The sequence below is a fragment of the Lissotriton vulgaris genome, chromosome 7 (assembly GCF_964263255.1).
Source record: "Lissotriton vulgaris chromosome 7, aLisVul1.2, whole genome shotgun sequence".
Classification (NCBI taxonomy): domain Eukaryota; kingdom Metazoa; phylum Chordata; class Amphibia; order Caudata; family Salamandridae; genus Lissotriton; species Lissotriton vulgaris.
In genome coordinates, this window is record NC_141695.1 from 778,514,242 (window position 1) to 778,528,699 (window position 14,458).

A 14,458-nucleotide genomic window follows, 5' to 3' on the forward strand; every position below is an offset into this window, starting at 1 on the left:
CTCTGTCGCCCTCCTCGCTCTGTCGCCCTCCTCGCTCTGTCGCCCTCCTCGCTCTGTCGCCCTCCTCGCTCTGTCGCCCTCCTCGCTCTGTCGCCCTCCTCGCTCTGTCGCCCTCCTCGCTCTGTCGCTCTCCTCGCTCTGTCGCCCCCTCACTCTCTGTCACCCCCCTCGCTCTGTCGCCCCCCTCGCTCTGTCGCCCCCCTCGCTCTGTCGCCCCCCTCGCTCTGTCGCCCCCCTCGCTCTGTCGCCCCCCTCGCTCTGTCGCCCCCCTCGCTCTGTCGCCCCCCTCGCTCTGTCGCCCCCCTCGCTCTGTCGCCCCCCTCGCTCTGTCGCCCCCCTCGCTCTGTCGCCCCCCTCGCTCTGTCGCCCCCCTCGCTCTGTCGCCCCCCTCGCTCTGTCGCCCCCCTCGCTCTGTCGCCCCCCTCGCTCTGTCGCCCCCCTCGCTCTGTCGCCCCCCTCGCTCTGTCGCCCCCCTCGCTCTGTCGCCCCCCTCGCTCTGTCGCCCCCCTCGCTCTGTCGCCCCCCTCGCTCTGTCGCCCCCCTCGCTCTGTCGTCCCCCCTCACTCTCTCTGTCGTCCCCCCTCACTCTCTCTGTCGTCCCCCCTCACTCCCTTTCCCTTTCTGTCTCCCTCCCTCTCTCCCTTTGTCTCCCTCCCTCTCCCTTTGTCTCCCTCCCTCTCCCTTTGTCTCCCTCCCTCTCCCTTTGTCTCCCTCCCTCTCCCTTTGTCTCCCTCCCTCTCCCTTTGTCTCCCTCCCTCTCCCTTTGTCTCCCTCTCTCTTTCTCTCCCTCTCTTTTTGTCTCCCTCTCTCTTTGTCTCCCTCTCTCTTTGTCTCCCTCTCTCTTTGTCTCCCTCTCTCTTTGTCTCCCTCTCTCTCCCTTTCTCTGTCTCCCTCCCTCTTTGTCTCCCTCTCTCTCCCTTTCTCTGTCTGCCTCTCTCTCCCTTTCTCTGTCTGCCTCTCTCTCCCTTTCTCTGTCTGCCTCTCTCTCCCTTTCTCTGTCTGCCTCCCTTTTCCTCTCTTTGTCTCCCTCTGTCTGTCTCCCTCTCCCTCTCTTTGTCTCCCTCTGTCTTGTCTCCCTTCCTCTGTCTCCGCCTCCCTCCTCCCTCTGTCTGACGCCCTCTCTCTGTCTCCATCTGTCTGTCTCCCTCTGTCTCCCTCCCTCTGTCTGTCTCTGTCTGTCTCCCTCCCTCTGTCTGTCTCTGTCTGTCTCCCTCCCTCTGTCTGTCTCTGTCTGTCTCCCTCCTTCTGTCTGTCTCTGTCTGTCTCCCTCCCTCTCCCTTTCTCTGTCTCCCTCTCTCTGTCTCCCTTTTCCTCCCTCCCTCGCTCTCCCTCTGTCTGCCTCCCTTTCCCTCCCTCCTTTCCTCCCTCGCTCTCACTCTATCTGCCTCCCTTTCCCTCCCTCCCTCGCTCTCCCTCCCTCCCTCCCTTTCCCTCGCTCTCCCGCCCCTCCTTTTCCCTCCCTCCCTCGCTCTCCATCTGTCTGCCTCCCTTTCCCTCCCTCCTTTCCTTCCCTCCCTCACTCTCCCTCTGTCTGCCTACTTTTCCCTCCCTCATTTCCCTCCCTGTCCCTCCCTCTTCCTCCCTCTTCCTCCCTCGCTCTCCCTCCCCCTTCTTTTCCCTCCCTCCCTCGATATCCCTCTGTCTGCCTCCCTTTCCCTCCCTCGCTCTCCCTCCCTCCCTCTCCCTCCCTCCCTTGCTCCCTCTGTCTGTCTGCCTCCCTTTCCCTCCCTCCCTCGCTCTCCCTCTGTCTGCTTTCCTTTCCCTCCCTCCCTCCCTCGCTCTTCCTCCCTCCCTCGCTCTTCCTCTGTCAGCCTCCCTTTACCTCCCTCGCTCTCCCTACCTCGCTCTCCCTCCCTTTCCCTCCATCCCTCGCTCTCCCTCTGTCTGTCTGCCTCCCTTTCCCTCCCTCCCTCCCTGGCTCTCCCTCTGTCTGCCTCCCTTTACCTCGCTCTCCCTCCCGCTCCCTCCTTTTCACTCCCTCCCTCGATCTCCCTCTGTCTCCCTCCCTCCCTCGGTCTCCCTCCCTCTACCTCCCTCATTCACCCTCTTCATCTCACCCTGCCTGTGTGTGCCCGGGCTGAGACAGCTTCTGGGCACACACACAGCCGTACCTGAGCACTTCACAGCTCTTTAAAAGACCATTTGTATGTTAACGAGGCTTTTGTATTTCACCTCTTAACGCCCCTGCAGCTCCACTCTGACTATCACTGGAATGCCCAGGCCCCCACAGAGCAGCAAAGTCTTGGCGCGCAGTGTTTGCAGACACTCTTTAATTTTTTATTTTTAAACGCGGGTAAATTATCTGCAAGGTCCGCGGGTCGCCCAGGAAGGCTTGCCGGGCTGCTGGTAGCACCTCGGCCGTACTAAGAGTACCCGTGCCTTAAGGTATCACGCTTAGTTGCCAGATAGCGTCTTCCCTGAAAATATCCGTAAGCGACTTGTTGATTTACCCTTTAATGGGGTTTTGCAGTTTGATGCTCAGGCCGAGTCGGCGGTTCACCGGCTTCTTGCGGGCTTTCGTCCTCCCACTTAGGTCTTCTTAGGCCTATTTTTGGTGGTGGTACTTTTTCATTTTGCATCCGCTCTGTGTTTAAAATGGGCAGAGAGCCTTACGTCTTCCTTTTTCTATGGTCAAGGGTGATTACCCTTTTATTGGCATCCTTTGGATGCGTTTTGCTTTAAGCTGCTGTTGGCCTGCTGTGGCCACGTTCCACAGGTTGCTGTGTCTGGTCCTCTGACTGTGGTATTGAGCTGTTGGTTCAGCTCGGTAATGTCATACGGCTCGGAATTCATGTTCACGGGTTCAGTTCGTTACTGCGCTCGTTTAGCTTCGCTTATTGACCTAAGAGCTGTTCCCCATTGTTTGGGGTATGCATAGTCTATGTGGGGAACTTGCATGCTATTGTATAGCTTTGCTTATCTCACCTGGGCCTGGAGATCCTGTGGAATCCATTTGTTGCCTGGTGGTTCGTTGTACGGTGTTCTATGTTTTTTCCTGGTGCCATCTGCTTACGCCATGGTCATTCACCTCCTTGGGAGGTTTTATGGTGTACTCTTCTAAAACGGCTCCTACCCGCCCTTACTGTACTTGGTATGATCCGGTATGGACATATTCTTGCTCTTGGCTAGTTCTGTCCCTACATATTTATATGTTTATACATTTCTGTATACATTCCAGTTGCCTTGGTATTCCCCTTCCTACATCGCCACCTCTTTTCGGGGCTGTGAGGTATGGACCAATATCTCCATGTGGGGGGGAACTTCTCTGAGTTGTTGCAAGTTGCCCATAGGTTCCTCATTGCTTCTGCTTACTGGGGTGATTTCCCAATTTGACATATGCTCCCTTTTTGGTGTTCGATGCTGTACGTGTCTTTTCTGGAGTGTTGGTCTTTGATTCTGAGACTCTTCCCACCATTCGTTAACTTGGTGTTTTTGGCCACTTCCTTAGGATAAGCCTTTTGTTTCCATATTTTCACATACTATTCTTAAAGCTTCACCTGCGGGACAGCACTTCTGATGGCAGTGGTCCTTGACTTCTGCCTGCAAGTCTATTTTGTGGGTTTTTTCTCACTTTGGCTTCATACTGCCCGGTCGGGCACTCTTATGCTTCTTCTGTAAGCCACTTTAAGGTCTCTATGGGCGTGTACCTGCTGCATATTTCTACCTGCTTCATCTGGTTTAGAATTGATGCAAATTGCCCCTAATTACATTTTTGGGGGGATTGTGTGTGCACTTGGCATGTTTCTTGTCCCGCCGGCTATTTCCAACCCATTGCTCAGGTTCTAGCTCTTGCCTTTGGGCTCTTGAGACCTGATCCTTCAGCTTCCTTCTATAGGCTAGTCTGTTAGGCTCTGGTTGCTCAGGTTCATTTCAAGCTTGGATCAGTGTACTCATTGTACGCCATTAAGCGGAGAGTGGTCCTTCTTCCGCTCTCTCTTTTTATTTGCTCTGCTATAGGGCTCATGCCGTTCTACCTTTTATTTTATACAGGTATGGTGTAGCACCCTTCTGGCGTTTTTAGGATTCTTCTATCCTGTTATTTCTGCTCTTTCAAGCTGCTTGGGTTGCTGTCTGGTTGTTCCACCACAGTTGTCCCCCCTTTATCCGTCACCCTGTTGCCCGATCGGATGCTTGGCGCTTTCTGGTGTTCTGTCACAGACCCACCCCAGCTTGGGGTATGGCTGTGGTATCTATTCTAAGTTAAGGAATCTGTGGCTAGATGCCTCTATCAGATGTACACGTTATTTACCTTCGGTAACGATGTATCTGGTAGAGACGTTGTCTAGCTGCAGATTCCTTAACGCCCACCCAGCCTCCCCGTTCTGCGAGAACCTTGCAGAGTGGTGTACTCCACTGGCCTCTTCAGTTGCCATTGGGTTAGCTTTCACTGGCGTTCAGTTGTGGCTCCCATCTGAGTGTTTCCAAATACAGTTAGCCTCTGCTAAATGGCTTCTTCCTTTAATACGGCACAAGGAGATTCGTTTTCCTCTCCCATTACCTTCCCTTCCTTCAGTCTTTTCTATTGACTTGCAACCTCAGTTTTTATAGGGAAAGGGCCAGTCTTTTCATCCTTCCTACGGTGCACTGTTGTTCTTCTGTACCCCGTTCTTAATAAATGACACAGTTCTACATGGCAATATCAGTCTATTTCGGTCTGTTAGGATGTTCTTCCCTGTTGCACTCAGTGAAGGGTCTTCGCTTAGCCGGCGGGGCTTTTTCTCAGTTTTTCAATTATATGTAGGCAGTGTATAATTCTGTCTTTTATGATGGTGGCTCGGCCAACCTCCTTCCTTATTCACAGATTTTTCATCCCTCGCACACTGTATCCATACTTTCACAGTTTTTTTTTCTCTGAAGAAAACTGACCTCACCGCGCCGAGAGGGACTTAAATGACCTCGCTGACGTCACATACGTGGATGACGTCCGGGCGGGGTCGTGTGGCGCCGGCGCGCAGAGGTGCTGCTGCAAAATAATTCTGGATCCAGTCTGGCACCTGAGGATATTCTAAGTTAAGGAATCAGCGGCTAGACAACATCTCTACCAGATACATCGTTACCGAAGATAAGTAACTAGTACATCAAAGCAAGAGAGGAACCCTGAAGGGAAGTATAAGCTTTCCCTGACAGTAAGAGCAGTCTCTCACCGACATATAAACCTACACCCACTGTAAGAAAGAAGCTGTGACCTGGCCATGCACAGCTTACACTGAATGTAAGACAGCGGTCTCACAGAGACCATAATCAGATTACACTAATAGCATGGAGCAGCCCCGTACTGACCATACATAGCTTACACCAACTGTAAAAGAGCGGTCTCACATAGATCATACACAGTTAAACTAACAACATGGAGCAGCCCTGTACTGACTGTACATAGATTACACCAACTGTAAAAGAGCGGTCTCACACAGAACCATACGCACCTGGGACACAGTCGGGGACTTGGGCAAGGACTGGTGATTGGGTAGAGATTGTAAGCAGAAAGATGAGCACAGAGCTGCCCTGGATCACACAAGAAGTCGGAGGAGAAAAGCGATCCAAAGGGGAAGCCTGCACAAAGACACAAGATAGCTAAAACTCAGAACGATAGGCACTAGAGTTGATTTATCATTCAGAATAACTACTCCCAGGGCGGATGTGCAAGATATATATATATATATAGATATATATATATATATCAACATTAACAATAAAGGGAATGTGGGGTAAAGCACTCGGGAGCTCCACACGATAAGACTGAAGCTCAGTAAGTTCCTCACCCACAATTGCTGTTACAGATACTAACTATAAATACCCACATATAGGATATTCATGCAAAGGCAGGGTCTGTGGAGCTGATACCTATGGTGATGTTATGAATGTAACTCAAAGACAAAACTCACAGTGAACAAGAAACACCACCTAGGTAGTCAGCTGTGTCCACGGATCCTGGTGATCAAAAGGGAACACGCAAGGCAGTAACAGCAAAGGGATAGAACTAAACACAAGCATGATAGACAAGGAGCTAGCAAGGAGGAAAGGAAGGAAATCACAGGGCTAACGGCAGAAAGCAAGTAACAAACATACAAGGTAATAGAAGCAAGACAGCAGGAATAGAAAGACGGCAAACTAGGAACTGGAACCAAGGGAATGGAAAGAAAGGCAGGGGCTGGAAAGGTTTATACAGAAGGGGAGGTTACAAGGGTATTCTAGAATAGTGCTGGTTCAGGAATCGAGGAAACAAAGTAGCATTGAAGGGTGTTCTGGAGCAGGAAAAGGGAATTACTAAAGCTCAGGAGTCAAGGTAGCACTGCAGGTAGTGCTAGTTCAGGAAGAGGGAATTACTATAGCTCATTAACAGGGCTCAAGGTAACACTACAGGCAGTTGCTAATTCAGAAAGAACGATAGCTCAGGAACAGGAATCAGGAAAACACTGAAGTCCGTGTTAGTTCGGGAACAAGGATAGCTGTAGCTCAGGAATCAAGAGAGCACTGAAAGGTGTGCTAATCAAGAACAAGGAATAGCTGCCACTTAGGAACAGAAACAAGGAATAACTATAGCACAGGAATCGGGCCATACAAAAAGCTCAGGAAACAAGGATATCAAAAGCTCAGGAAACAAGGATTAGTCTCACCGGAACACAGCTACAATGACCAACCATGGACTGCAGGGAGCTGGGTCTTAAAAGAGCTTATATTAGTCATGTGCATCAGGTGTGAGCAGGGTAGCAGCAGCAGCCTGCCACATGTGAGCGGAGTTCTTCCACCCGTCCTTGACCTGCAGGGGTGGAGGTGAAGCAGTGAGCAGATAATTCTAGGTAATGGAGTTTCAAGTATGAGCAGGATGGCTTCCACAAGACCTGGCATGGATTGTAAATGAATGGCAATTCCCAAGTAGCGTCCAAATGACTGGAAGTCAGTACATGCATGAAAGGGAGAGTCTGGAAGTTTAGTAGAAAACTGGAATGTTCCAGAATTCGACCCTCTAGTGGTGGGCAAGAGATCGCAAGGAGCGAATCGTGACATGTACTGTGCATGCATAGCTTGCACCGACTGTATGAGAGCGGTCTCACCAAACCATACACACATACACTAACAGCATGGAGCAGCTCTGTACTGAGCTTACGTAGCTTACACCATCTGTAAGACAGCGGTCTTACATGGACCAAACATAAATGCACTAACAGCATGGAGCAGCCCTGTACTGACTGTACTTGCAGCAAGAGAGAGTGTTTGCACGCAACATCGAATGTATCATGGACTCATTGGGGTACTAGGCACTTATCAGTAGCAAAGCAAAGGCTCACTCAAAAATTCTAAAGGCAGCTGTTGTGTTTACTGTTTGGCCCAGTAGTGTGGTCATGGACCTATCGCAAATGAAGAGTGGCCCAGTTCCTTGGCCCCTGCCAGAACCCGTGTAGTTCACATGACCTCGGTCACAGCATTGCTTTTCACCTGTTCCATCTTGGTGTCTGCTTTTTTTCCTCTTGATTTTGTTTCCTTGCTCCTGATTCGGTGCCTTCTTGCTCTCTCTCTGCTCGCAGATCGTGCTGTCCTCCTTCAAGCATGGCCTGTTCAGCGGCCAGTGGCTGGAGAGGGTCAGTTACACGCGCTGGGAGGGTATTTTCCGGTGTATCCCTATCTTTGGTATGTCTTTCGCCTGCCAGTCGTAAGTACATTTTTATTTTTCAGCCATGCCATTTACTAACCTGGTGCGACCTGAGAGTGGTGATGGAGAGTGTCTCTGTGAAAACTGTAAGGTTTCATCACAGAATGTCTGCATCTTTGGTACAATCTCGTAATGTTTTACCTATCATCAATTGTTTGCTTATGTTTCTGAGTATGTTTTGATATTTCATGAGTGCAAGTGAACCATTGTACCGAGATGTGCACCTGTAATCCTATGCAGATGCAAAGAGTGTGTTTTCAGACAGAGGATCGATAGGGGAGACAACACAGACACGTACTAGAGAGACATGGGCGATAGCGCATAGACATTTGCATACTTAAGTGGTAGGTCCAGTCCAGGTGGGATCTGGCGCTTTCACAGCAGGTTATGTCTAGGGTCAGGAGTAACACAAGGATGTTTATCACTGAGAGGTTGGTCAGATGTGATACAGAAATATCGTCAGAATATTGTTTGACAAAAATAGCGTGCCCTATGTAGTATCTAAATAAATATCACCCTATTGGAGTTGAAATAGAAAATCTATACCCAAGGGGAGGATATTTTTGTAAACATTATTTAGGATACAACATTTATACCAGGTGCTATTTCTATGCTCGATATTCTGACATAAAGCCATTTGGATAATTCACTGAATTTGTTTCTGCAGGAAAGTGTGGTGCAAAATTGTTGAACAATTCCAAAAGAGAGAGATCTGCATGATCAGTAGCAATGTGAGCACAAAGAAGGACTGGAGTAAGCCGAATTAGAGATGACGCAGGAGGGGAGGGAATCACCCAGAAACGAGGCAGTCTTTATCTTTCATCAATAAGCGATTTTTACTTAATGTGTTATCCTACAAGGAGTAGGGCCTGGAGCTTGCTAAGCTGTGGGCGTGGTTCTAGGCCCTAGAAAACACTTTTCCAATGCACATTTACCTAAGTTCTAGAACTGAAACTCTTCCCATTAGTAACCCCTAGGCCAAGTGCAACGGAGTGTTTCCCATTGGCACACTCTTGTATCACCGGGACTCCTCTCTGTGCAGTGCTCGGCCCGCCATAACCATGGCATTTCAGAGAGTTTATTACTTACTAAATTATTCCTTCTATACCTGTGTGGCCTTTTGTCTCATTAAACCAAGTAGGACAAGTGCACAACCTTCGATTTGGTGAATAGAGTTGTTTGTGTATGGTTGCGTGTTTTTAGAAAAGTTTAAGGTTGCTCCCTTGGGTACGTTGTCCGTCCAGTACAACGTAACATTAAATCTTAACTGAGTGTTTCCAAATGAAATTTGGTCACAAGCCCAACTGGGGCACTCCTTATAAGTGATCACAATCAGAGCTTCGAATTTTCACAGCTTGAATCTTTTATTTTTTCAAAAGAAAGAGTTCATGAATTCAATTTCAACAGCAAGAGACATCGCATTTTGAAGATACATGGGTGCAAAAACGTATATTTCAAAGTAACACAAACATAACAAATACGGTGTTCCTAAAATGCTGGTATAGACCTTATAGCCCAGGTGCGCTTTTAATACACCTTTCACCTGGGCTATAAGGTCTATACCAGCATTTTAGGAACACCGTATTTGTTATGTTTGTGTTACTTTGAAATATACGTTTTTGCACCCATGTATCTTCAAAATGCGATGTCTCTTGCTGTTGAAATTGAATTCATTGGTTGTATTGTATCTATTTTTTTAGAATGCACTCCCTGATGAAGAGCGGAGTAACCGCTCGAAATGCATTGGAGATTGGAAAATAATTTCAGGAGGTCCTTTGAAATAATTGGAAACATATGAAATTTAAGCAAAAAATGAACTCTTTCTTTTGAAAAAATAAAAGATTCAAGCTGTGAAAATTCGAAGCTCTGATTGTGATCACTTATAAGGAGTGCCCCAGTTGGGCTTGTGACCAAATTTCATTTGGAAACACTCAGTTAAGACTTTTGTCTCATTACTCACTCATTGCCATCAACTGAGGGACCCTTTCCTCTTAGCTAACGATTATAAATGTTTTAATGGTGTTAGTATTAACACAGAAACAAAAGAAATGAGCATGTGCACAGTGCTATTAAAGAACTGCAGTGAACTATAGCACACAGAGATAAAAAAATATTACACTGTGGTTTCCGTACAGGAGCATCAAATGGACAAAAGGTGATATGAGGAATGCTTGCAGTTTTTTTTAACCACTGGCACTCAATCGCTTGGGTAGCATTCCAACCCATCGTTGTTTTTCCCGCCATGCCACCTCAGATTCGACCAAGCTGTATGCAAATCAGTCTTGGCCGTGATCCAATAGGAACAGGCCAGTCCGAACTGCCAGGCCAGGTCCTCTCTGAACCAGAACACAAGCCACTCAAGAGACCTAGCAAGGGGGGAACTGGTCCTGGGTTCTTGTGTTCCAATTTGATGACAACCTGGCCAGCCGCTCGGCTGGACTGTTCCATTGGAGCAGGGTCAAGACTGATTTGCATATGGCTGGGTCCAAACTGAGATGGCATGGTGGGCAAAATAAAGGACTGGGATGTGGGCCGTGTAATTAATTACCAGTGGCTGAGAAGAATGAAAGCATTTCATCCCTCACTGTTTTTGTATCCTTCCAGGAGCAGTCTTTTAGCCCTGTAGATGAATGAGCCAGCTTCTAACTGGGGGCTCCATTTTCTGTAGCAGAGGCCTCCTCTTTCCTATGAATGAGTTGTTGTCTTGCGCTGGTGTCCTCTCCTCAGCAAATGGCCCTTTCGGTGTCCGCGGTGGTTCTCCTTCACTTTGGGATCCCTTGATCCCATTAGTGATCCCCTGTCACGGACGGCCTTTCGTTCTTGTGTGAGTAAGGTGCACTGGAAGCGAGGTCCCACCTGCTCAGTTAGTGAGCCCTGTGGAGCGGTGGCTCCCTCTACCCCATTCATGATGCCCCTGCCACTGATGGTATCTTGTTTAATGAAGGTGCCCTCGGCTTCATGAGTCACCCGCTTTGTAACCGAGGGTCCACCTGCTCTGTTAGTGCGCTCTCCTGTAAGGCGCCCTCCCTTCCCCGTTAATGATCCCTTGTTTACCGAGGGACCATCTCCTACGTCACATTAATGACCCGTTGTGTAGTTGACGGCCTCTAGAGCTGCAGACATTTCCCTTGTGCGTCTGTGGCTTCCTTCAGTCCTGGTGCTGCCCTGCACTTCAGTCGAGTCGAGGGCGCAGGCAGCTGCCCACCTCACCTGTACAGACGACGGACTCAGTGCATCAGCCTCCCATTCCCTCCGAGGGGCTCATGCCAGAGTCTCTCCTGCACAGTCCCTGGACACCCCCTCTGTGTTCCTCCAGTCCTGGGAGTTGGAGTGTGTGTTCATGGCCTTGGGACACTACGGAGCACATCTGGGAAGTCGTGCGCCCGAAGTCTGAGCTATCGAAACAGTTGTGGGGCGCGGAAGGAGAGTTCAGTGGCAAGAACACGTCCTGCCTGGACAGCTGCGTCATATCCGCATACCGCACAAATGGCGGAGTTTACTCCAGATCGAGGCATGCGCTGGAGGGGGAGATGTGTGCACACACATTGCCACTCACTGACATTAAAGTCTCAGAATAATGTACACCATCTGAACGCAGTGTCACAGTAAACATTCCTTTTTGCCACAGATAATATTCACATGAGCATTTCGAAATAAAACACTGGTTTCTCCTTTGGAACGCAGCGGGTTCTGGGAAAGCTAGAGTGCTGCGGCCTGGCCTTGCCCATGAGGTTTAAAAAATGTGAGTTCATCCGAGCTGACCACGCAGTCTGGCCGGCCCTGTACAATCGCGGTGCCCTTGTGGCAGGGGAATGTACTAGGGAGGGTGAGGGAGGAGAAGGCCTTGGCAGGGACTTGGGCACCCCTTACCCAGCTGGCCGCGTGTCAACCATGTGAAGGTTTCAGCCTCGGCGCCTGCCAGCCAGACGACCTCGGATCCGCACCCGAAGGCCGGGGAGCGATAACGGGCCCCAAACAAAGAACAGAACAATTTGGGGCTGCGTCGCCTTTCTATCCATTTTTTTCACCTTGGCACAAGAGGCTGCTGGGCATGTAAAGCCCATAAATCCAGAGCATTACTTTCTCACCACGCTGCCTTCGGCTGAGTGTTACTAGCTGTTATCGCTGAGCGCTCCCCAGCCATATTCATGCCAGAATAGAGGTATAAATCTATGTATGTGGCTGGGGCTAGAGAGGTTTCGCAGAGCCACTGGGGCCCCCTGCCGCTGTAGGGAAAGTGTAACCAGCCAATAGGCGGGACCGGTGCCCACTAACATTGCCCTTCTCATGCCACCGCATTCGAGAGCACACCGGTGTTGGCACTGTCGCTGTTCCCAAACTCGTGTCCCCATCGCTTGCCGGCACAACCACTGTGACTGCACCGATGCTGATGATGTCTAAGCATCAGCAGCTGCCATGGGTCCAGCGTTCGAAAAGGCTTGCTACTGAGGTCGCTCAGTGGGTTGTGTACTCGCTGCAGAGATGCGTATGTAGCCTAAAAGTCACGGGTGCCAATTGCAGCGTTGCTCTTTGCTCAGCCCGGGGACAGAAAATGAATACCATTGAGTTAGGTTATTATAACACCTGCTATTTAAAAGAACTTATTTTACGGTGTGGAGTAGATGAATGTTCAAAAATAACAAAACATAATTGTCGCCAATTGACTAAGGGACAGAATTCCTAAAGTGGAAGAGATCTCCCTGGGAGTCACGGAAGACTGTTGTTACGTATCCTTCGTCATTTGCCTGTGCTTGTAAGTGATTTACAACACAAACAAGTACTCCTTTTATGAGGAGTTTTATTTTGCATCTACAGCAGCATTGGATATTTTAGACCACCATAGCAATCTGTGACCTTTTTTCTGCTTGTCCTTTTGCGATTACCTGTGCTTGCTCAAACGCCGCCTGACTAGTTACTGTGAACAATACAAAGTTTCTCTCCAAGCATCTTGCCCAATGATGCAGATGGTGTCGCTGATGCCTGTTTTATGGATGCCTCAATAGAGTTGTGGACTTTAAACTTATTTTTTGAAAACTCCTTTTCACCTGGCAAAGACATTCTTGTTTGGGCCCCCCGAATGCCAAAGTTCATGTTTATTAAAATCCATTTATAAAAAGTCAACTATTCTTCCTCTTTTGCCAAAAGTTTTTTTCCCGTTGGTCATCCTTTCGCACCTCTTTCCCCCTGCGCCGTCCTGCCATGGGTTGCAAACGCTTTGAATATCACTTCTGTAAACAGTTTCTGTCTTGTGGTCACTGCCTCTAAGGGGGCTTTGCCAAATCACAATGCAAGTAAAAAGTCTTTGGTTGAAAACATGTATTTGCATGACTTTCAAAGAAATTGCCTCTAGAGTTAAGATGTCTGTAGGCTTCCATTGTCTGTGTATTATCTACGCTTGAATGACAAGATCCAGGAATCCTGCCACACAAGTGGGCGTATTAAAATCTTGTGTGTCCAGATATGTGGTACCGCATACTTGACCAGCTCAGTTTATGAATGATGATTTAGATCTTACTTCTATTTTAATAGTGTGTTCTTAAATGTGATACACAACCTCTTTGTGAGCTGAGGTTGCTCACCTAAAAGGTAAAGAGTGACATTTTAGAGCTACGTATGTAACTTAGTGGGCTGAGTTCCTCTGAAGAGAACTGTGAATTCTGTCAGGGCCTATTAAAGCCTATAACATGACTCATTAAGTTGAGTAAAATAGCACCTGATGTGTAAGCTCAGCATAGTTCATTTTTGGGTGTTTTCTGTAGAAACGGTCAATGTGTGTGTGTGTGTGTGTGTGTGTGTAAATGTGTTTCGATTTATATAGCGCACTTTAACCCAGGGGTCCCAAGGCGCTTGCTTAGGGAACCCGTCCTGGTATTCAGGTGAAAGCCTGGCATCCCGCCGCGAGGGGCCGCAGTGGAGATTAAGCAAGCTATTGCCCAGAGTCGCAGAGTGTGACCCCGTGAGTCGAGTAGGCACCGGAGCGAGAATTGTCGACTCCGTGGAATTTTGAGCCCGAGACCCGCCGAGGCGGGGAATCGAACCCTGGTCCACGGCCGATCTCAGCTTCTGGGTCTGCCGCCTCTAACCACTGAGCCACGCTTCTCCACTCATCAATCAATGGTTATCAATGGTATATTTTGTGCCTCCAATAACAGGCATCCCTGACTTTCCAAATGTATCTTTTAGTTGAAGCACAGTGTATATATTTAGGTTTACTCATGCGTTTTTTGCTGAGAAGGCTGAGGACCATGCAGTGCATATTATCCAGAGATTGCTCACAGGCAAGTGTGGTTCCAGTCTGCTTTCTGCTTACTGCTTACTCCGCATTAACGATGATGGGGTTATGGCTTGCGTCTCGTTTTTATGGCAGTGTGGTTCTTGCTTCCAGTGTGAGTTACTCGGATTTAAGAACAGTTGTACTTAAAGTAGGATTATGGCCTGGGCCGCCACTCCAGCGTTAAGAAGACACACCCTGTCTCTGGGAGGTAGCGTGAAGGGACACCAGAAAAAGAAGGTTCTCGGTCTCCAGCTGGGTCCACCCCGTGAGGTAGAACACAAACTGTTCTACCTGTTCAAACTGTGAATGCATTGCTCATCTGTCTTTGCTTCTCCCACCGCGCCAGGATACTCCCCAGTAACAGTGCGCAATACAAAACCATTTATACATACATATACATACATTGCAGCGAGGCTTTTTCACCACATGACACAAGTGGAACTGTGCCGTACTCTCTCTGGCCTCGAACAATTGATGGTTTCATCGGAGTTGTTCAGTGAACTCCACTTTGTTTCATGAGGGCATGGGTTCTTCCA

The 14,458-nt window shown here is 48.9% G+C and overlaps 1 protein-coding gene across 3 annotated transcripts in view; it reads left to right on the forward strand.

Annotated features, from left to right (window-relative positions):
• Positions 1–14,458, forward strand: part of SLC38A10 (solute carrier family 38 member 10) — a 394,443-nt gene that overhangs the window by 135,947 nt on the left and 244,038 nt on the right. The window contains exon 6 of one of the 3 annotated variants that reach the window (XM_086931013.1): positions 7,524–7,648. The exons of 1 other annotated variant lie outside the window; for it this stretch is intronic. In XM_086931013.1, coding sequence (XP_086787139.1) covers positions 7,524–7,648 — 125 coding nt within the window. The remainder of the gene's footprint in view (positions 1–7,523; positions 7,649–14,458) is intronic. One more of the 3 variants, XM_086931015.1, reaches the window with a different exon arrangement.